This window comes from Marmota flaviventris, chromosome 10 (genome assembly GCF_047511675.1).
Source record: "Marmota flaviventris isolate mMarFla1 chromosome 10, mMarFla1.hap1, whole genome shotgun sequence".
NCBI classification, from domain to species: domain Eukaryota; kingdom Metazoa; phylum Chordata; class Mammalia; order Rodentia; family Sciuridae; genus Marmota; species Marmota flaviventris.
The window spans coordinates 55,355,321-55,378,362 of NC_092507.1; the positions used below are offsets into that span (position 1 = coordinate 55,355,321).

The following is a 23,042-nucleotide window of genomic DNA, read 5'->3' on the forward strand; positions in this document are numbered from 1 at the left end:
TCAAAACTCACTTATTAAAACCCCAACTCACTTGTTATCTAATGTAACCATCACTTTACCAAGTTAGTATATAATGTACCTCCCTGCACATTAGCACCAAGAAGTGAACTTCATAACCTAAAGATATTTTCTTGTGGCCCAAACTGAGAATCCAGGAGACTCCCTTTCCCACCTCCCATCTCTCAAGGTAAAAATAGGAATTCCCAAAATTTCATTTAGAAACAGAAATCTTACTTTATTTATTCCATCACAAAGGGAGCAAAAGTCCATTTGCCTTCTTTTCACAACACTGTGGAAAACACTTGTTTCCTAAATTATTCTCAACCCCATACTATAATTCAATTTGACCAGATTCTGTCCAATGCTTGTAAACAGAGCCAACTCCCACCCTCTGTGATCTATGGCAGGGTAACTTACAGAGAAGCTGTGCACAGCTTTTTAAAATATTACATCCACTTTTTACTTGCTTGTAATAGAGGAAAAATAATTAGCAAGGATGTTTAGTAAGTCATTCCTCCAGCTAGAGGGAGTCTTCATTTCAAAGTTTTCTCTAAAAACCTGAGGTTACTTTTAAAGTTTAACAACCCTAGATTGGTAAACCTAAAAAAGGAAACATCCCGATGCCCTGTAAGGGACATACTAGTTATGTTCTTCAATCAACCGGTATTGGCAATTTTCCCTTAATAAACATTTTTCTCTTGAAGAGAACTTCTCAGATGTTGTATTTTTCAATTAGCTACACAGCATCAAAAGCACTTCTTCATTCAACAGGACTTCCAGCTCTAGCAAGACTCAAGATGCAAGGGATCAGTACAACTGCTATAAAAAAATAATGTGGATTTTGACATATAGTGACCAAGTGCCACTTAATCTTCAAGATACAGTATACTGTAATGAACAAAATACAGTGATGTGAAGTATATAATATACCTGTTAGGTAGGATTATGATTTTTTCCCCCCATGGCTAGTAGCCAGTGAACATCTAACTTAAAAAATGGTTTTATCAAATCCAGGCCTGTACATTGTTCAGAAGATCCTAATCTAGCCTTTAGTACCTAAGAAGTGCCTTCATCAATATGCATATTACAAAATGGAACACAAAACCAAGTTGAAGCCAAATTGTTTGCAGTTTTAAAGGAAGTTGTTTTACCACAAAAGAAAAAAAAGTCCTTGTAAATTTAATTAGAAATTCCGAATTCCCAGGGGAAATGGACAATTATCTACCTCCTAACAGTTGTTATATGTGAATCATGAAAGCCCAAACACTTTTGGCCATGTAATGGGGGAAAATAAAAACATTCATCTTCTTGGATGAATTTTGTGATTTCTAAAATAATCCAGCAATGTTAATATTCTGATAAACATTTAACATGCACTTGTCTAAGTATTATCACGTGGCTGGTTAACGTGTGATTACAACCCAGGTGTAAAATGAATTCAATAAAATAAATATTTTGTTCCCAAAATAAAACAAAAATTTTCTGACATTACTCATTAGCTAATAGAATATTTAGTCCCAATTTGATTTCAGGCAAATGGCAAGAATCAGCTACCACAATTGAAGTGATACGGTATAAACCAATAGAATTGTCCAAAGCAACTTCCCGTTTTCTCCTAACATCAGAATCCTGAATATCAGCCCTTCACTCAACATTTCCACACCAGTAACAGGTAATAAACTTAAGAAATAAAGGCCACAAGGTCAGTTCACAGTAGTTGTCTCAGACCTGGTTCACATGGTGTGAACCAATCATCTACAGTTTGTCTTCCACATACAAAACCTAGGAATTATCTATGCAAATGCAATAGGAACTGCCATACCCTCCCACATGGGCAGCAAAAGGGATGTTACTGACTTGATACCTAATAACTCAAGGACTGCAAATTTCCAACTTTCAACTGTCACTTCTCACCTTTTCCTTCTATTTAAAAGTGGACTCCCAGTTACTTAGTACCTATCACAAACGCTATAAAAATTTTGCCCGGTTTTGTTGAGACGATGACATCCAGGGATGCTCAACTACTGACCTACATCCCCAGTCCTTTTTACTTTTTGAGTACAAGTTGCCAGGCTGACCTTTTAACTTGCAATCCTTTTGCCTTAGCCTCCCAAGTGACTAGGATTACAGGCAGGTATGCCACCATGTCAGGCAGAAAAACTGTTATGAGAAATCATTAATTTGGTGCCAGGTTGTTTGTTTTTTGCCTATGTAAGACATGAATAATTCTTATGGAAAAACTGATTAGCAACACCTGAGCATTGATATGAGCACTACTAAATGTGAAACCTAATGGTATTGTGATAACTTTTATAGCAGATCCATACATTTAAGTTGCTAGACAATTTTTATTTGAAGAAACAAAATCAGCCTTAAAAAGCCATCAGGTTAACTCATCCCTTTCCTGATTATAGACATCAAAGTATGAATTTATTTCATAACTTCCTGTGAGGTAGGATCTAGCTTGTACCTTGAACTGTTTTATTTTCAAAGAGCTCTTAGATGCTGACCTGGAAGAAACAGCTTGAGTAAGAATACAGCACACACTTTATGGAAAGGGCTACACAAAGGCTTTGTGGACTACCAACATTTTGGGGTTTTGTTGTTGTTGTTGAGTTTTTTAACCCTTCAATACTATTAAAAACCATTCTTACCTCAGGAATGCAGTGATAAGAGTGCAGCCTAGTATTTCTAAGGCTCTGGGTTCAAATGCCAGCACCACAAAAAAAGAAAAACGAAAACTCAGGAATGTAAAAAACAGACCACAGGCTAAAGTTTGCTGACAGACTGTTTAGATATAGCACTTTAAGCTTCTTATGCACAGGTTATAATCTTGTTTCACTATATTCTTGGATTTAATTCCTTCACCTGACTATCGATTCTCAAACTTCAAAACCAACTAGGGTCTCAGGTTCAAAGAATCATGCCCAAGGTAAATGGTACCTCTCAACCCACACAGCTAAGCAAAAAGTAACCACCCAAAATTCTTACAGCTGCCATTATCTCAACAAACCCTGACAGACTGGGGATGTAGCTCAGTAGTAGTGTTTGGCATGTGTGCAGCTCTGGGTTCAATCCTCAACACTGAAAAACAAATGACAAAGCCCTAATAAATTTGTCTTGCAAATTATGTTGATAGATTATTACTAGGCTGCAAAAGTTTAATCAGGTACTACTTTACTGCCTTTACTACTAGGCACAGGCTTGCCAAAAAGATAATAATGATCAAGTTTCTGGGCTCTCAGTAAACTTGGATCGGGCATTCAGTAGGGTTTAACAATCACTTGCACATCAATCTCATTACAAATGTTCGAATTAGAATATATTTTCTAAGCACTTTCTTTAGAAAGCAGAACTGTATATCAGCTGAAGGTTGGGACAAATGTCCTTTTAAGGTACCTGCATAGTCTTACCTTTCAGTCAACGTCAGGATCTAGCGACTTCACATTTCTCCTTTTTAACTTTAATACCTGTTGGTTTCTTCCACCAGCTAGTGCTCTTAAAAGTCATTTTTAAAATTCAATACACAGTATTTAGACTTTGTATGCAACTGCCTATTAATACTTTTCTATTTCAGTGCAATCTCAAACAATTAGAAAAATAACAATGAATACTTAATATTCTCCCTCCAAACCCATACCAAAAATAAGCCCCCAATATATTTACAACCCTGGAGATGATGTGTCTTACTTCCATTTTTAAAAAATAAAATTGAATAAAGGTACTAGATGTACATTATCTTGTGACACATTTTATGAGCTTAAATAACTCAAGTCTTAAAATAGTATTCAACTAGTAAACCATACCCCCAGTCATTTCAGTATACTTGTAAATGTCTTTAAAAGCTTCAGTTCTTGATATTATTTTCATTTAAAAGCATCAAGATAAAAACTCACCAAAACATCAGTCACACTATTTAAGGAACCTATATCCATTAAGAAATTTCCTCTCTAGAGTACTATACCCAGTTAGCCATTGAAAACTGGCATTATGATTTTCAGTGGAAACTTGATTTTCTAAGAGAAATGAAAATCGTCACATAAACCCTTGAAATTCATTTTACCTGAACTTAAACTTTCCCAATTTTGTCACTGATGGGGATCTCTCCCAAATAAGTTTATCAAATAAAAACCTCACATAAAACCTAAATGTAATACTTTTAAAACTTAAATGAGCATTACATCTTGAGGGTATGAAGAGGTCAGAAACTGGGAAACACATGACAATGAGGGCTCCTATTTGATTGCTTTTATAACTTTTTAAGAAGTGAGCATGAAAATAAATCTTTATTTTCAGTTATTACCCACGAATAAGAGAAAGTTAGGTTCACAGTTTTAGCTATTGACACAAAGTGAACTAGGAGGCAAATTCACATCCATCAGACACAACTAATGGATCAACTTTTTCAAGTTTAGGCTATCTTGAAAGCTTGCAACATACCAGATATTGCTGTGTGTTCTCTAGTGACAATGGCTGACAGCAAATGGAACTTGAAGTGTTTTTGAATAACAGATGTTTTCTATAATATGTTGCTGGAATTCAAGAGATTTACATGTTCAGAAAAGAGTTGAATCCTTAAAGTCTAAACACACTGATTTAAGAGTGTGTATGTTGCAATTTCAAAAGGAGTCAATAATCCATATGGACTAAATTAATACTTGCCTCTGGGTAGCAGGCCTTTTTGTAAATATAAAATTATATTAGACATTAGCACCAGTGCAGAACATGCTCAGCATCATAAGATCCAAAACACCAGCACAAGTTTATCCATCACTAAAAAACAATTACCTCTTACTAAGATGTCAAGACTAGTAGGTAGATTGATACATCCAATCCAAACGAATAACTTTTGTATTGTACAATCTTTTTTTCAGAAGTATAAGTGAAAACCAATCAACTACATAGCAGACATGTTAAATTTAAAATCTCCAATATTTTAAAAACTGGATCTTACCAGAGGTAGAAAATAACTGACAAGTGACAGAAGTTAAAACTTTAAATAAAATTCCTTCCCTGTTTAATCAATAAATGTGGCAGAATAAAAAAAAATATCCTACACAACCTGTTTATTGATCATTCTATCCATGTGTTTAGTAAGTGGTGATGCTCCTGTTCAAGGAATCCATTAATTACCTAATTTTCTAATAAAGGAAGAGGGAAAAGATATTTATCACCTTCTCTGGAACAAATATTCATCTATCATTTTAAGACCAAATAGTAACAATATAGGAAATCATTAACAGTTAAAGATTTTTGGCTTATGTTTTATGGATGGTGCTGCTGTTCCAACCTTATAAAGTAAAGCTGTCTGCTTTCCAAATTTCAAAAATTGAAGACTCTCCCCATCTCACCATACTAACCAGTGCCCTTTGGTTTCTTCAGAACAAGAAAGGTTAAAAGGGTTGTTGATTACAGATGTAACATTCTGATTTGGGGACCTATCAAACAAAAATCGTAGCAAGTGCCAGACACTTATTTTACAGAAGTCTAAACATTACCCATTAGAGCAAATCAACTTATTCCACTCACCCTGTTGGAGGGGGTAGAAATCCTATATCCATAACACTTGACAGGATGTGTTTATCAACACTAAGTAGCTCAAACAACTTCCACAAATAAAGTGTCTAGCTTGGCTTTTAAAATGGGAAAGTCACGTATTTCGAAAGTAAATATAGTTGAAATTGTGAATCGGGTATAATTTGAACCTAATGAACCATGCAGGAAGCAAGGGTTAATAAACCAATGTGCTTTGAATTTGTTCAAGTACTGATATTTCTGTATATAAAGATTTAGCATATATAACAGCTATTATGAGAAGTGAAAAAAGATTTTTCCCCAAAAATGAAAATATTAAAACTAAGTTAAAATACATAAAGTAGTTAGTATTCCACACAGCATAAAATTCGACAAATCAAAGTTTACATGTCCCAGCTGACCATGTGTGAAAATGCAAAGCAGGTATTAAACTGATTTTATGTCGAATATTTAAAACCAGTTTGAAATTGGGGGAACATCTAAATCCTTAATTAAAAAACACAAATGAAGTGAAAGCTTTAAACTGGTACACACTGTTCACACCTATATTTCAAGTTTGGAAATGCATATTTGCAAGCAGCAATACAAAAGTATTCATGAAGAATGCATAATCTCTGAAAATTATGAAAACATCCCTGCTACCAATACATTTCTAAATACAAAACTGACTACCATATTTGTTACTTCTGTGTAGCGAGAGAAGTTCATTTTTCAAAACAGATAAAATTCAGTCTTTAGGTGTGAATGGTATGAATGACAGTCTTTTTTTTTTTTTTTTTTTTTTTAAATTTCTTAGTCGTTTGGGATCCTTAAGCATGCAAAAGCTTTGAACAGGAGGGTCCACAAAGGAACCAGGGTTGTCTTATGGCATCCAGTTAAGCCAGAGCTGGGAATGCCTCTGGGTCATCCACATCAGGGGCAGAAGCACTCGACTGAAAAAGAAATAAACTAAGATTAACAATTCTCAAAATTTATAAACACACTACCAATGCCAGCATTTAGAATCAGAACTCTCAAAAAGAAGCTTAAACATTAAAATACTAATTAAAATGTAGCAAAACTCTTACTTAAAAGCAAAAATCATAAAATAGAACTACAAATATCTGTAGTGAGCCTAATTAATTTCTATCAAAACCTATAAAAATCTGACCATGTGTGAAAATGCAAAGCAGGGTATTAAAACTAATATTATGTCCAATATTTAAAACCAATTTGTAATTGGGAGAACATCTAAATCCTTAATCAAAAAACACAAATAAAGTGAAGAAAGCTTTAACTGGCATACACTGTTCACAACTATATTTCAAGTTTGGAATTAAAATCCCCTAGTAATAGCATGGATTGTTTTAAATTACAGGTCTATTTAGATGGGATACGGACTTTTTTGTGTGTGTGTGCACTTTGTTGTTTACTATTCTTGTACTTTTTCCACTTGCTCAAGTAAAAAAGCATCAATATGAAAGCTGGTCAAGAAACCAATTAGCTGCTGGGAATCACAGTGCACACCTCTAATTCCAGCATCTCAGGAAAGTAAGGCAAGAGGATTGCATGTTGAGTCCAGCCTTGGCAACTTATTAGCAAGACCTTGTCTGGGGTGTATATAGCTCAATGATAGGGTCCCTAGTTCAATCCCAGTCCTCGAGCCCCCACACCCCCAAAATCAATTAGCAATCATTTAAGCAGCACATTCATCAATGCTGGAAGGGGGCTCAACTGCTATTTACAACCTAAAGTACACATAACAACAAAAGTAAAAACAATTCACAGGGCCATATATAACACATTTGTCTTTAAAAAGAAAGTGTCAGAGGAAACAAAAATACACTTCAATAGATTATCATTGATAACTATAAAAACTCATAATTATTTTTATCATTATAATTAAGCACTGACAGACTCAATATGATCTTTTTTTAAAAAGCAGGTGCTGAAAATTCAGGAAGGTTACTTACAACCTGAACCCCATAGGCAAAAATGTTTCAAAGATTACCTCTAATATTTTTTGCATCAGGCAGATCTGACCCAATTACCTGGAATCTACAAATTATTTAAGAATTTGTTTTATGCAAGGTACTAAAGAGATTACAAAAGAGCAAAAATATATCTCAGCTCTCACAGAACAGTTTAGTAAGAAATCAAAAACAAACAAACAAAAAAAGGTCTTACAATCATGTGCCATACATAAACTGTACAATGAACACCAATGTGATATTAGTTGTTGAGATCTAAAAAGCAGTACAAAATTACTAAAGAAAACAAACTTATATTTCAGGTAGACCTCAGCAAATGCTTAGAATCAATTTGATTCCCTGTACCTCAATTTCCTCCATGAGGATGTTACCACAGTAACAACAACTAAATGAAATATATAAAAAGCCTCACATAACACTATGACTAGCCCCTACTAAGAACTCAGTACAGTGTGGGGTTGGGGATATAGCTCAGTTCGTAGAGTGCTTGCCTCGTATGCACAAGGCCCTAGGTTCAATTCCTAGCAACAACAACGAAAAAAAAAAAAAAACAACTCATGTAAGTACTTTAAACAAAAATATAATTTGAAATGTTGACTCTTGAAAGCATGTGAACTTCTTTTTCTACTTCTTCCTATATTCCAAAAAGGACCCAGCCAGTGATTTACTAGAAAAGGTCCTTACATTATTTGAAAGGGATAGTCTTTAAGATTACCTTGTCAGTTCTGCTGCCACGGTTTGGGCGTCCACCACGCCCACGCCCACCTCGTCCTCCCCTGCCACCACGTCCTGGGCGGCCTAGATCTCCAAAATTGATCTCCAGCTGAGATGTTATGTCATTTGCTGGCTTCCGGAAATGATGGTCCATAACCGAATCTTCAGCGTGAGCCTAATAAATGTTAAGGAAGAGTCACTGGGTAATGCATAAGAAAGTCATGTTGGAAATTTTTCTGAGTAATGAGCTTTCTTCTAAAAATGCTAGCTCTACAACCTGTACTTTGTGTGATCACCATCTCTTAGGTTTGTTAGCTTTGCACTCAGCAAAAGTTGATTTCATAGTAAGAATTCCCTTCATTTTCTCATATTTCCATGTACGCTGGAAAGCTATAAATTCAAGTGAAATACTAAACAAGAGGGGAACCCTGAAATGCTGTGCACACAAAAAACCCACATCTTAAAGGTACCAAAGGAACTTTCTTAAAAATGAAGTGTTTGTAATATCCAGATTTTCTTTCACATATGAGAGAAAAAGGTTAAAAGGAAAAGAATCTTTATAATGCTTACCACTTCATTTCTTGTATGTTTGGGATGTATGGGGTTTCAATCTTCTAGCTAGAAGTTTACTTGCACTATTTATATTGTATTCCCCCCAAATATACATATAATTTATACTTTTCTGAAGGGACAATGAACATTTTGTTCTTTCTAACCAACTTAAATATCCTGTCAAAAACTATGCTTTTAAAGTACAAATTTTTGTTTTGCATCCATGCTTTCATCATGGATACTCAAATGTCATCTCTATTCTACACAATATAAAGGCAATAGAAGGTTCTTTTAATATTAAAGGAACCAAAAACAAATGTAAATCCACAAAACACTAGCAAATTAAAAGTCAAATCTTTTTAAGTGCTTGCTATTTCAAATCAATGATCTCAATGCATTAACAGGGCTTTTTCTTTCTTTCTTAAGTTTCTGGAAAATAGAACCAAATAACTGGTGGCTTCAGCAGAAAAAGTTTGTATGTTCAAGGGACATCTCTAACTTCTTAAGGCAATTACTAGAATAGGAAAAAAAAATCTAGCAGTTTTCTAGAGCATTTAGAGAATCATAACAAGAAATAGCACCCTTCAGTTCTATCAGTAACACAGTAACTCAGCTCTCCATTTCTACAGCCATGTTTCCCCCCCACCTCACATTTGTCATAGACACATAAAAGTATTATATACAACATTCTTTTTTTTTTAATTTTTAATATTTTATTTTTTAGTTTTTGGCGGACACAACATCTTTCTTTGTATGTGGTGCTGAGGATTAAACCCGGGCCACACGCATACCAGGCAAGCGCACTACCGCTTGAGCCACATCCCCAGCCCTATATACAATATTCTTGAAGGCCAAAATATTCAAGAATGGAAAGGCTAGGCCTGATTCACAAAGACTAATTCAAAGACACAAACACTTAGGAGTGACTTAATGTATATTAAATTTAAAAGTTATTCATTACCAATTTCACATTTTATAATTTTTAGAAATGTCGAATCTTACCTTATACAATTTGGTAGTCCCCCAATCCACAGGGGACTATCTACTAGGGATTGCCTGAACTACAGACAGTACCAAATCCTACAAATATTGTTTTTTCCTATACGCAGGCTACTGAATGACTAGCACGTAGTGTACACACCGTGGGTACACAGGACAAATGGATGATTTACATCCCTGGATCAAGAGTTAAAAAGCGTGAGATTCCATCATACTACTCAGAAAGAATGAATGAAATTTACATTTGATTGTGTATTTCTGGAAATAAAGCACAGGTAAGGGGGCACTACTGTAGTTATTTTTGAAAAGCTCAATATTAAAATATTTAAAATCAGGAGAACTAGCCTAATGTCCATGATATGCATGAACTGTAGGATATTAATGAAATTACCTAAAATTACAATTTGAGGAAAATTGTATGGGGAAAAGACCAGTTGGGACACCCAAAAGACAAGAATGTTAAAAATCATTTTTTCTCTAAACTTAAAATACACTGGTATTTTAAACCTCAATATTATTCATGTTTCTCAAGCTTGTCTCATTGTCATTTTTATGTTTAATAAAGATCTTACTAAGGACTTGGTGGGCAGAGGGGCTTAATGGTAGAGGTTGTTTGGCCTGTGACGCCCTAAGTTCAATCCCCAGCACTAAAAGTAAATATATAAAATCTTACTGAATTCTTTTTTATTATGGGTTGCTGATACCTTCTTAACACTTTAAAGCTTACTTTGGATTTCTGGTAGTCAGATTTATGACACAAATAAGAACAAATGTCAAAAGGTTAAAAGTTAATAGAGAAAAGAATTTAGAAGAAATAATGTAGTATTTTGGCCAAGATCCCATACTTACACAAACCTTAATAGGATGTAACACCGGGACAATTCCTGTAAGAACACGCCCCAAAGCTTGAACAGAAGCTACCAAATAAAAAGCTACCAATGTGACTTTCTAAAATATTTTCATTAGATTCCATGTTTCTCAAAGAAAAAAGGAAACTCATAAATTGATCATTTGATCTTCGTAAGAGATCATCTTCAATAAAGAGCAGCATTTGTAGCATTTACTGAGCGTTCTAACCATTACACATGCACAGCCAGACAATCTTAAAAGGTGGGTATTAGCCAGGCACGTTGGTACATGCCTATATTCCCAACTACTTGGGAGGTGGCAGGATTGCCAAATTCAAGGCCCGTCTTATCATCTTAGCAAAACACTATCTCAAAACACACACTCGGGGGCACACACCCACCCACCCTCCCTCCAGATATAGGTCAATGGTAGAATGCCCCCAGGTTCAATATCCAGTTCTAACAAAGAAAGAACGAATGAAGCCCCTTATTTTTTAGGTTAAACCATAAGAAAATGCCAACGTTTCAATTAAACTACAGCTTTAAGAAGAAATATTTTTAAAAAACACTGTCAGGGCTGGGTTGTGGCTCAATGGTAAAGTGCTTGCCTAGCATGTGTGAGGCACTGGGTTTGATTCTCAGCACCACATATAAATAAAATACAGGTCCACTGACAACTAACAAAATATTTTTAAAAACCACCAAGTCATTCAATAAGCCATTAAGAGATTTTTAGAAAAAATACTACCATATTGAATACAATTATAGATTAATAAACTAAATTTCTTATAGCATAGTAATTTAGTTTCCCTTTTGAGCAAGTTATCTGTCCCAAATGATCCTATGTAAAGCTTTTGCAAAAAATATTTTCCATATGAAATTTAACGTGAAAACTATAAACAGTTCAAATCACATCTGAACATTTTCAAACATCACAAATTTTAATTTTACCTCTTCACTCTTTGATTTATGAAGAACAAATCCCTTCTTCCATTGCCCATCAGCACCTTCATTTGGTTTTCGGATATTAAATTCTACTTTTGCACGGTCTTTATTTTGAATAGCCTTCCATTCATCCAAAGTCATCTCTTTTGGACCCTCTTCCTTAACTTCTTCAACTTCGTTTTCCCTATGAAAAGATGTTTAAATTTTATACCTGGTAGACAATTGGCATAATTTTTACTAAAATACCTCAAATATATTATAAGGAAATTAATAATGACTGGGTAGTAATCTTTTAGAGAAAAATTATCATATCCAAGGGCAAAGGTATTAGTTTTTCTATGTAATCCAATGACTAACATATAACATGACAGAGACCAAGAATTCAGTGTTCCTTGATAAGCATAAGCATCTGAGGATTATACAATATATCTTCATACACCTTTTATTTTAGGTGGTGTGGGGCGGGGGGCTAACTGGTGATTGGACCCAGTGACACTTTACCTCTAGGCTACATCCCTAATCATCTTCTTTTTTTAATCTTTTTTTGTAGTTTTAGATGGACAGAATGCCTTTATTTTATTTTATGCAGTGCTAATGTTCAAACCCAGTGCCTCAAGTGCTAGGCATTCTGCCCCAGACCCCTAATCATTTTTATTTTGAGACAGGGTCTAAACTGCTAAGACTGGCCTCAAACTTGCAATCCTTCAGCCTCAATCTCCCAATCTGCTTGTATCAAAGTTGTGCATGACATGCTCAGCTCTTCATAAACTCTTAAATGATTTCTTATCAGTAACACAATCTTAATTGGCCTTATTATTCCTTACACTTCTTTAAAACTGTACCCTTTGATATGGTTAAAATATCTTATCCTAAAATGTGTTTTCATTTTCCATAATCCCCCACAATATATAACTCAAAACGGGTTATGATCTAAGATGCACAGTGAGACACCAGACTTCACATTGTGCAATATAAAAGAAATGTTTCTCTTTATTCTAGCAACCTGTACTCAAGGCAAAGTAAAACAAAAGTTTCCACAAATCCTAAAATCTACTCCAGCTTTTCAAACCAACCTGAATATGGAACAGAAGACTGAAGTTTCACTGGTTGTCAAAACTGTTCATAAAACTGTTCAATATTTAATACCAAATTAGTTATTTCCAAATGTAATTCTCAGGTTATAACTACTTTATTGTTAGCCTTTCCTCTTTTTTTTTTTTTAAACAAAGCACTAGAAATCCATTATTTTAGTCTAATCTCAAATTTCCAATTGTCACCAAACAACTTGTTTGCTATTTTAGGAACCTAGCGTCTTTCCAAAGATAGCAAGTGATTTAGTTAGCCTTAGTACTCAAATTTCTCTCCTGAAGCCACTCTTTGCTTTTATACAAACCCCATTTTGAAACTTCCTAGAAGTTTATACATAACTGATGGGATCTTGGGCACAAAGTTCAAGTTTGTCAGTTTACTCCGGAGACTAAGGCAGGAGGACCATGAGTTCAAAGCCAGCCTCAGCAACTTAGTGAGGCTCTAGGCAACTCAGCAAGACTCAAATACAAAAAAGGGCTGGGGATGTGGCTCTCTGGCTTAGTGGTTAAGTGCCCCAGGTTCAATCCCCATACCAAATACATACATATATACAAACCAGTCCTGGTCCTTAATTGTGACACAGCCAAGGTCAGAATTTAGCATACCTTTGATCACTGTAAGAATCAAATGAGAACCAAACAGAAGCTCTGGAAACTATGAGTTAGGATGTACTTATTAAATTTACATTTCCATATGCAAAGCACAATACCATATTCAATTTCTCCCCTACTCTAAAGAGTAGACCTAGCAGCTTGGGAGGCTATAGCAGGAGCATCTCAAATTCAAATCCAGCCTCAGCAGCTTAGCGAGGCCCCAAGCAACTTGGTGGCTCAATGATTAAGCACCCCTGGGTTCAATCCTTGGTACCTTTTTTTTTTAAATTATTAGAATAAGAGTAGAGACTGCTCTGATGTGATCATTATTTTCTTTACACCAATGATCACCGATTTCACTCCTGGGTCCTGAGTTAAGGATTTGTCTCCAATACCCTACTGATGCATCATTTCCTTCTGGAAAATAGTTACGATCTTTGTGGATCACTCAAAGTGAATTGATCACAAGCTCTTTATTAAAGCAATTGTTGTGCTGAATGTTACACTGAGTTCATCTAACTTAAATTACTATTTCATTGTTTACCACACAAAATTATGATTCCACATAGTTTCAAATAAATATTACTCCAAGCGCAAAACATCACTTCCTAACATCATGCATTTTTATCTACTCTCTCCAACAGTAAACAACTTTTCCTTATGCCAACAGGCCCAGGGAATATAATGCTCCCTATCATGAACAGAAGTTCATAAGAGCAATTTTCTTCCTGGAAAAAGGAAGAATGTAGAAAGGGCATCCTTTCACTGATTGATTTGGATGTTGTCTCTGAACACAGAACTACTGACCTACATAAAAAGACACAGAGCCTATGAAACAGAGCAAAGAACTAAAAAGTGAATCCATATATTTAGAACCAACTGATTTTTGACAGATACCAAGAATATACACTGGAAAAAGGACAATCATTTCAATTAATAAATAGTGCTGGAAAAACAGTCTAGGGAGACAGGAAAATGAAACTGGATCCCCAATCACAAAAAACAATTCAAAATGGATCAAAGACTTAAGTGGAAGAAATATTTCAGGGAATTGGCATAGACAAAGCTTTTTTGGATATGACCCCAAAAGCGCAGGCAATAGAAACAAAAAATTGGCAAATGGAATTACTTTAAACTAAACAGCTTCTACACAGCAAAGGAAGCAACCAAAGTGAAGAGACAACCTACAGAATGGAAGAAAATATTTACAATATTTGCAAACTATTTGCCTAACAAAGGATTAGCAAGAATGCATACCGTACTCAATTCGATATCAAAATAACACATAATCTGATCAAAAACATGGGAAAATGATATGAACAGACATTTCTTCAAAGATATACAAATGGCCAAGTTATGAAAAAATGCCAACCATCATTAATCATCTGCAAAATGAAAATCAAAAGCACAATGAGACATGATATTTCACCCTAGTTAGAAGAGCTATTATCAAGAAGATTAAAAACTGGGCTGGGGTTATGGCTTAGTGGTAGAGCACTTGCCTAGTACACTTGAGGCACTGGGTTCGATTCTCAGCACCACATGTAAATAAAAAACAATTAATTTTTTAAAAAAAGAAGATAAAAATTTTAAAATGCTGGTGAAGATGCAGAGAAAAGAGAACTCACACACAGTGGAAATTTAAATTGGTACAACTTTAATGGAAAGCAGTCCCCAAAAGAAAGAATGGTTATGTACCTAAAGAAAAATATAATTGGTAAGTCAAAGAGACACCTGAACCCCATGTTTATTGCAGCACTATTCAAAGCAACCAAGACATACAATCAACCAATGTGTCCACTGATGAAAAAAGAATAAACAAACTGTGGTATATAAACACACAATCAAATATTATTCAACCATAAAAAGAATGAACTCCTATTTTTGCAGTTAACATTGATGGAACTGGAGGACTGTTACAAATAAGGCAGACTATTAATACTACACAGAATCCCATAAATACATAAAATTATTACATATCAACTAAACATTTTCAGGAAAAAGAAACTGACCAAAATAATCTATAATCCAAGACTTTAAATCACAACTTACTAAAACAAATGACTAGGATATAACTTATGCTTGGACTGATTAAAAAGTATTAGGAAGGTAAATTCTTTTTTTTTTTTTTTCCGATACTGGGGATTGAAGCCTGGGCCACCTAACCACTGAGCCACATCCCTATCCACTATCTCCTTTTTTATATTTTATTTAGAGACAAAGTCTAGTTGCTAAGGACCTCACTAAATTGCTAATGCTGGCTTTGAACTCATAATCCTCCTGCTTCAGCCTCCCACACCATTGGGATTATAGTTGTGTGACACTGGGCCCAGCTATGGAGGTAAATTATTTCTATCAGGATAACTTTTAATCTTAAAACAACTCTCACCCTTGAAAAAACAAAAACTTTAAAATCAGAAAATGAACATTAAGAAGGCTGAGTAGGAGCTAGGAACATAGCTCAGTTGGTAGAGTACTTTCCTTGCATGCACAAGGTCCTGGGTTCAATCCCCAGCACCAAAAAAAAAAAAAAGAAGCCACCTGTGTGGGGCAGGTGACAGGGAAGAAGGCTAGTGAATTAGTAACGTTTTCATCTTTTGTGCTCCTCTTACATTAGTGATAGTATGTTCCAAATTCTATGTTAATGGAAAAAACAGAGATGGAATTTTAAAATCAATATATATTCTAGTTTTAATTGTCTAATTTCAAACTATACAACTGTAAAATGTCAAAATTACTTCAGACTTGAGTTAAGTACTATGAGTTCCTGTTACCCCAACAATTCACACTAATTTTTAGAAATCCCCTACTTTAGCTTCTAGTTTTACCTATTCAATGTTTTAGGACAACTACCACTTAGAATTAAAACATTTCTATCAAATTAGATAATTACAGGTGCACAGCACCTTATTCCTATTTTTCCATTATCAGGTTACAATAGATCTTTTTTTTCCCATTGGTTAGGATTAGTAGGTTTTACTAAAATATATACACTCCCTTATAACAATGGTATTTAACTAATCAAATGGAAGTTAACATTAAGATATCCCATTTTCAAACCATTAGAGCCAACCTTACATGTAGGTGTAAAGCACTATTTTAAATATTATTTGATGAGAGGACAACAAAAATATTTTTATCAAAGAAGCATTAAATAACAGTATTAGATCTGAGTTACCTTATTGGTTAACCAGACTGATTTCAAAGTTATATAGCATTACCACCTCATACAAAATCACTTACTTATTTTCAGTATCTGCCACTGGATGTTCTTCACCTTCAGGTGTTTCCTCAGTCGCATTTGATTGATCCAAGTCACTGCAATTATAAGATATTTGTTTCTGAATGTATTTGGGGGACTCTCTAAGGAAAGAAAGAAAAAGAAAAGCATCTAGGTCCATTTACATGTAGTTGAAAGAGTTTGCATACAATAACAAAAATTTCTACATTAAGTTTTCCTGCTAAAATTCTCTACTAGAGAAAAACAATATAAACCACTGGTTAAGTTAGTTCACATACTTTTAAGTCAAAGTTGTATTGGCTTATCATTTTTTAAGTATTAAAGTCCAATAGTTAGAATAGGACTTATTAAACTCAAATTAGAACATCCAAATAATTCCAATGAAAAGCTATATATTCATACAAAAAAAACAGTAACATACTGATGTGTAGAAAAATTGGTCATTCAATATAGTATAACCCAAACTATCCCATAAGACATTATCTTATTCAATAATAGTTGAGACTACAGCATACATTCTATCTCAGAAACAAAATTTAATACACGTATAGTTATCTCCAGAAAACTTGTTTTAAACTTGTATCTAGTAAAGGATCAGTACTGAAATTTTTAAAAATCAGAATACCAACGTTAATTCATCTTTGACAGTTCCCCAGTTGTGAGATCCGCTACCTCCACGTTTATCCTCATGCTTCAGGCCACTGTAATGTGAAAAAGAACTAACAAAACTGAGTTAACATAATACTCTTTAGTTTTAGAAATTCAAATTTTATTTTGTATTAAATTAACACATTAAAATGTATAAATGAAATAACAACCAATATAAGACTTACGATCTATCACTTCCACTATGCCTATCAAATTCACGTTTGCCACGAGAATCAAATCCATCTCCTCGACCCATTCCACGTCCGCGGCCTCCTCGACCCCTTCCAAGACCACCACGACCTCGGATGGGTCGGTCAATAATTGGTCTACAATACAAATTTTAAAAGTATACCTTTGAGGTTTCAAGAAAAAGGAATAGGACAGAAAAGCTCAAAAATACAGAACATGCTTACTGGCTCATAACCCAACAGCTAAATACATACTTCAGAAAATTTAAGTGTATTTCTAAACATGTGAACTGTGAAAACCCTCTCCCCACAAATTATTTTAGCATTTTGTAAAACACTATCAGTGAATATACCTTTTCATTTTTATTCACTGTATCGAACCTGCTATTCACCAATACACTTAAAATACATATAACCTATATATCAGGTAATTTGTTTTACTACGAGCAATTAACCAACAATATTATCCTTTTAAAAACACCTAGGGAGAGTAAGGGGGGAAAAAAGATCTAAGTTTCAAATGTTATCCAAAGGTCTAAGTAAATCCTCACATTCAAGATGTTTCTCTGGAAAAAAATGACAGAAATAATCAGTAACACTGCTTGCTACCTGGAAATTATGCCCAATTTATAGCTTCATGTTAAGATGTAAACGAGACTTCCTTTTAAAATCTTACCTATCAACTGAAAATTCGCCTCCTTCACCCTTTTCTTCAAGTGGTTTGTCAAATCTCCTTTCACGAGGCGGTCGCCTTTCTGGTCTTCTATCAATTATTTTCCCTTCACCCTGAAGTTGTTGATCAGGTCTTCTTCCAACACGTCTTATTCCTAAAAGGACAAATAACCAGCAGAAATAAATTATCTTTGCAAAAACAAAATTTAGGCCAAGGCTATTAAACAGGCAAACACTGGGCATCCCCAATGTATAACAAAGTACTTTAAGGAAATTCCTATTTATTTTTATCTTAAATCTAGTTTGCCACCCCCAGCAAGCATTTTCTATAATGCCTTAGAAGTCATTTGGGCAGCCATTACTCTTTCCAAAATGTCAGTCTCTTAATAAAAAATATTAGGTTGGGGGTATAGTTCAGGGTGGGGCACTTGCAAAAGTATCTTCCCCCCCCCCAAAGAATCAGGAAATAAAACAAAAACAAAAAACACTTTAAGCAATATATAAAAAAAAAAATAGGGGGAATAAGGGTGTATTTCAGTGATACAGCATGTGTTAGCATGTGCAAGGCCCTAGGATCAGCACGTACACACACAGAGGAAACTTATGGCACTAAATGACAGCTGAAGGACTTACTGATTTTTCCCATTACTACTGTTTTCCTGTTAATGTCTGAGGACCACAGTCCAATAAGGAAACCAATATGAATTACTGATGGCCTTAGGAATAAATAGATGATGGTTAAATACATGACTAAAATTCCAGGTATGCTGTAATTCCCAAGTCAGTTCTGACAAAGTCAAAAATAAGCTGAGAAATGGATTTTACAAGATCTTAAATTACTTCACGTTGATTCTTTCGAAGAAAGTAAAATACCATCACTATATATCCAATTGCTCACATGCCTGTAGCTAGAACAAAACTGCAATTATCTATCTTTTTTTAAATAAAACTTTAAGCTTCAATCCCTGAAAACTCTCAGGACAAACCACAAATACAGACCTTACACCAAAACATTTAAATAAATTTCATCAGAAGTATAATGGTTGGGGCGGAGCTATGCAACTAGTCCTTATAATGATATCCAAGCCAAACACACCCAAATGAACAATGACTGGCTTCCCCACCCAACATTCAGCATTAGTCCTACAAAATCTAAAAAAAACTTATTGCCAACACAAAAAATAAACTCATCTAACGAAATGATTGATTTTTTTAAAAAAATGCAAGCTTCTTCTGATGTACTTATCTATACTCACAAATCAAGTGCACTAGATTCCACACTTTTTATTACACACACATCCCATACACCAAAAGCCTACACTACACTCAGTGACTTTCTACTTTATCAATTCTCAATTTCTTCAAATGCACAAAGAACAAACTCTAAAATTTGCATAAGACAAACATTAAACAATTCTATAAAGTACATCTAGAATTGTGATCAAAAAGGCACACAACATGGGTGGATCAGAGTACTAAGAATAGGGATTTTGTTTACAGGTCTGTCTCTCCTCAATAACAGAATACTGAGAGGTGAAAGGTTTTGAAAATGAGTATTTGTCATCCAACATTTTCCCTACATTTATAAGCTTGTGTTTTATCCAATTTCAGGTTAAAACTGCAAGTGCTCTGAGATACTCAGGAAAATATTGATAGCTAATATGGAATAGTTTTCCCAAGGAAAGAATGTCAAAATTAATCCTCCTTATAAATTTACAAAATAATTTCCTACAACTGCAACATGAAATAAGAACTCATTTCATGGATGTGCTTCATGGTCAAAACAGCTTAAGTACTTAAATCATGTTTCATGCTTTGAACATTTAAAATGAACACATTCATCAGGTGCACCTTTGATTTGTTTTAGACTCATTTTTTTCATGTAATTTCTTTGAATTAGTGTGATCAAGGATCAGCATAGTGTAATTAATCACACAAGCCAGAGTTCCTTAACACTGGAACTAAATGCTTTATTCAACTGTGATAAGACTGCCATAAAGCTTAATTGGCTGAATAGATACTTGGCCTAAGTGGTGTACACATGCTTTCTAATACTACAACTTAAGCCTTCTTCTCTCCAGTCTATAATTTTAACTCAGGAATTTTTTCTTTCCTTCTGTTCATCACCTAGATCCTAGATTTTTTCATTCCAATCCCCACAAAAGACCATTTAAAAATATTCTAAGAGATACCTAGCACAAGCTAATGAGAAACAACCACTTTCAGGAGCACGTGGCAGCAAGGAGTAATTTCAACTTTCAACATATAAAGGCAATTCTAAAGATTCCTGAAATCTACTTGCTACTGATCATACTCGATTTTTTCTTATCCCCAACTGTTTTGCTCTTTTTCATTCACAAGAAACTAGTAAGGAGGAAGAATGCAAAAATTACAACCCTGTAAAACTCAGTGCCCTGGAACTACAACTGCCTGCCTGCAAAATCCTGACCATGCTTCACGCACATGTTGAGGAAAAGCTGCGCTCTAAAGAGGTGTGCAGCGGAAAGGTTTGACAGCCTCTGCACTCTTTCACCCACGAGGTCCAGACCAAGTCAGACCATTTGAAATGGTGAGTGCACAGTCGGGAGAATGGATCTTGACACGAGGGCAAGCCTCAAGATTTCCTGCAATAACCACTCTTCATTCAGCATTCAGCTTAAGCGAGTGTAGCCAAATTCCTCTCTCCAAGAGTATAATTCATTGAAGCAACTTATAATAATATTGTACGAGTTAAAGCAGAGGAGGGGAACAATAAAGCACAGATGGCACCTCAAACAGCATCTTACTTCACAATATCTAGTAGCCTTGAGCACAGAAGGGGCTCAAGTAGAAACTATGAGCCCCAGCTTTCTATTGGGGTACCCTGCGCCATCATGGGACAAGATGGCAGGACAGGATCCCAAAGCAGAGACCAGCACTTCACAGGAGCACGCTGAGAAAGAGTTCTGCCCAGGAAGCAGCTGTGGATCCCAAGCTTCTCAGCAACTGCAAGAGGCTGCTAAAAAGCGGCTGGCTTCCCCTCACTCAGCCCATGCGCTCGCCCGCCAAGGAATCCGGCGGGAAGGCGTCAGCCCCGCAGCACCCGAGCTCGCACGCTCCCTGTTCCCAGTCAGGGGCGGGAAGGGGGTGGCTCCGCGAACCTTGCAGGCGGCGGCGTGAACTTGGGACTACCTAGCTCCCAGCACCTTCGCAGGACCTGGCTTTTGTCGCGTGGGGAAAACGTGGAGAAATCGGCGGCAAAGTCTCTCGCGGAGCCTCGGGGCTCCAGAAGCAAGTGGCAGTCCCCTCTCTCCTTCCCTCTACCTCGGAACTCCCCACCTCCTACCCCGGCTTTACCTTCTTTCTTAAGAGCCACGGGCGGCTGCGTCTCCTCTTTCTTGTCAGCCACGCCAACGTTGGGGGGCAGCGGGTTCTTGCGGTCTTTCTGGGACTCTTTACGCAGCTGTTTGCCTGCCGCGTTGGAGTTGGTCTGGGCCGCGGCCTGAGCTGCGCTCTTGGCCCCAGGTCCCCCAACGCCGCCCCCGCCGGCTTCTTTTTTCTTGTTCTCTGCTGCTTTCAGCACCTCGAAGGGGTCCGATTCATCATCAAATAACTGGTCGAATCGGTTGGTGACCACGCAGCCGAAGCCTTCCTGTAGGTGCCCAGGCATGATGGTGGCTCGGCGGCGCGTTCCTCCACGGATTGCAGCGGGCCGCGCCGAGCCAAGAGCGCCTGCTTCAGCTCTTCCCACAAGATGGCCGGGCCGAGAGAGGGGGGCCGTCTTCTCTTCCGGCGCCAGGCACGCATCCGGGAGCGGCCAGCGTCGCAAGGCACTATGGGGCACGTAGGCCGGAGTCGTTTCTCTTGAGGTGGCTACCCGCGCAGGAACTACAATTCCCAGTGTGCACAGCTCGATAGCTCTTCGCGCGCGCCTGAGAGGCGGGATCTCGCAGCGCGAGTGAAGCGTGCGAGCTGGAGGAGAAGCTTGGTGGTGGGCGGAGTCCTACCACCTGCTCTTGTCACTCTTAAACTCGCTAGGTCTTTAGTTACCCTGAGAACAGGAAAACGTGACGGCACATTTTGTTCACGAAAGTGCTCTGTCTTTGGTTTCACTCGCCCTGCCTCTAGCCCAAGGCCAACTTTCTCCACCTCTGCGGGAGGGTCAAGGTGACTCCCAGACCTCACTACAGAGACTCGCAAACTTCCGGGGGAGGGGGTGCTGCACCGGCTTCCTAAGGCTGCGCCCGGTCTGCCGCGAGTGCCTAACTACTCTGGTGCTGAAGTCCTTCGTTAGCACTCCATAACGAATTCGTGCTCTTCTGTTTAATGTTAGGCGGAATACTGCGCTTCCTCTCTCGGGGACATGAACTCGGGTGCAGAAATAACCAAAAAAAACAAGTGGAACTATCACATGGGAGTGTTGCGCGCCTTTCCTGGGCATAGCGACCGCTGCTTAAGAGCTGTTAAGCTTTGATAGTGCAGCACTAGGAGCTGTGCAAACCTCCAAAGAAGTGTGTAGATTCACTAGAATCATTCCAATTAATCGGTCTTTAGTATCCTGTAAGTCAAGGCTTATAGGTGGCCGTCGTGTTCGTAAATTGTGCTCAAGATATGTTTTAGAACATCTTGGGTGTACGCGTGAGGGGAAGAAAATATGTTCAAAATTCAGTTAATAATGAATTGGTATTGGTAGTAGTTAAGAATATTAAATCCCACTAAGACATTACAGTGACAAGGCTTATTCAAGCATATTTGATAACACTGTAAATGTTTAAATATGTGGTAATTGTAAAGCCTTTTTCCATTGACATAAAATACAATAGAAAATGCATCTCTCGAAGTGACAGGTGCTAGGAATAGTTTAATCTCAACGTCTTGTTAGTTAAGTAGTTGCCTCCTTTTCACAGGTGATGAAACAATTTTCAGAGGTGAAATGACTTACCACTTTCACACTTCTATATGTGCTGGTGCCAGGCATTAACTAACTCCACTATGAGAGTGCTGGCATCAACCCTTGAATCCAGTCTTTGCCCTGATAGAAGTTAAGACAGTTACTGAATTTCCAGCAT

General features: G+C 36.6%; 1 protein-coding gene across 4 annotated transcripts; it reads right to left on the reverse strand.

Annotated features, from left to right (window-relative positions):
- Positions 1-6,052: 6,052 nt before the first annotated feature.
- Serbp1 (SERPINE1 mRNA binding protein 1) lies at positions 6,053-21,750 on the reverse strand. Of its 4 annotated transcripts, none has more exons than XM_027949560.2 (8): positions 21,331-21,750; positions 17,999-18,149; positions 17,320-17,460; positions 17,116-17,187; positions 16,489-16,563; positions 11,570-11,747; positions 8,221-8,394; positions 6,053-6,467 (listed from the first exon to the last, which is right to left on the reverse strand). In XM_027949560.2, the coding sequence occupies exons 1-8, from the start codon at positions 21,641-21,643 to the stop codon at positions 6,411-6,413; spliced, it is 1,161 nt and encodes a 386-aa protein (XP_027805361.1). In that variant the 5' UTR covers positions 21,644-21,750; the 3' UTR covers positions 6,053-6,410. The 4 variants fall into 4 exon arrangements, with proteins under 4 accessions (XP_027805361.1, XP_027805359.1, XP_027805360.1 ...); XM_027949558.2 differs by having other exon boundaries at positions 16,489-16,608; XM_027949559.2 differs by having other exon boundaries at positions 17,116-17,205.
- Positions 21,751-23,042: the final 1,292 nt, after the last annotated feature.

Excerpts from the sequence above, each read along its gene's own strand:
- Serbp1 (XM_027949557.2), bottom strand. The coding sequence starts at position 21,643 with ATGCCTGGGCACCTACAGGAAGGCTTCGGCTGCGTGGTCACCAACCGA. Across the intron at positions 18,150-21,330 it reads CGTGGCTCTTAAGAAAGAAG|GAATAAGACGTGTTGGAAGA; the intron begins GTAAAGCCGGGG and ends TTGTCCTTTTAG. Across the intron at positions 17,461-17,998 it reads GGCGAATTTTCAGTTGATAG|ACCAATTATTGACCGACCCA; the intron begins GTAAGATTTTAA and ends TTTGTATTGTAG.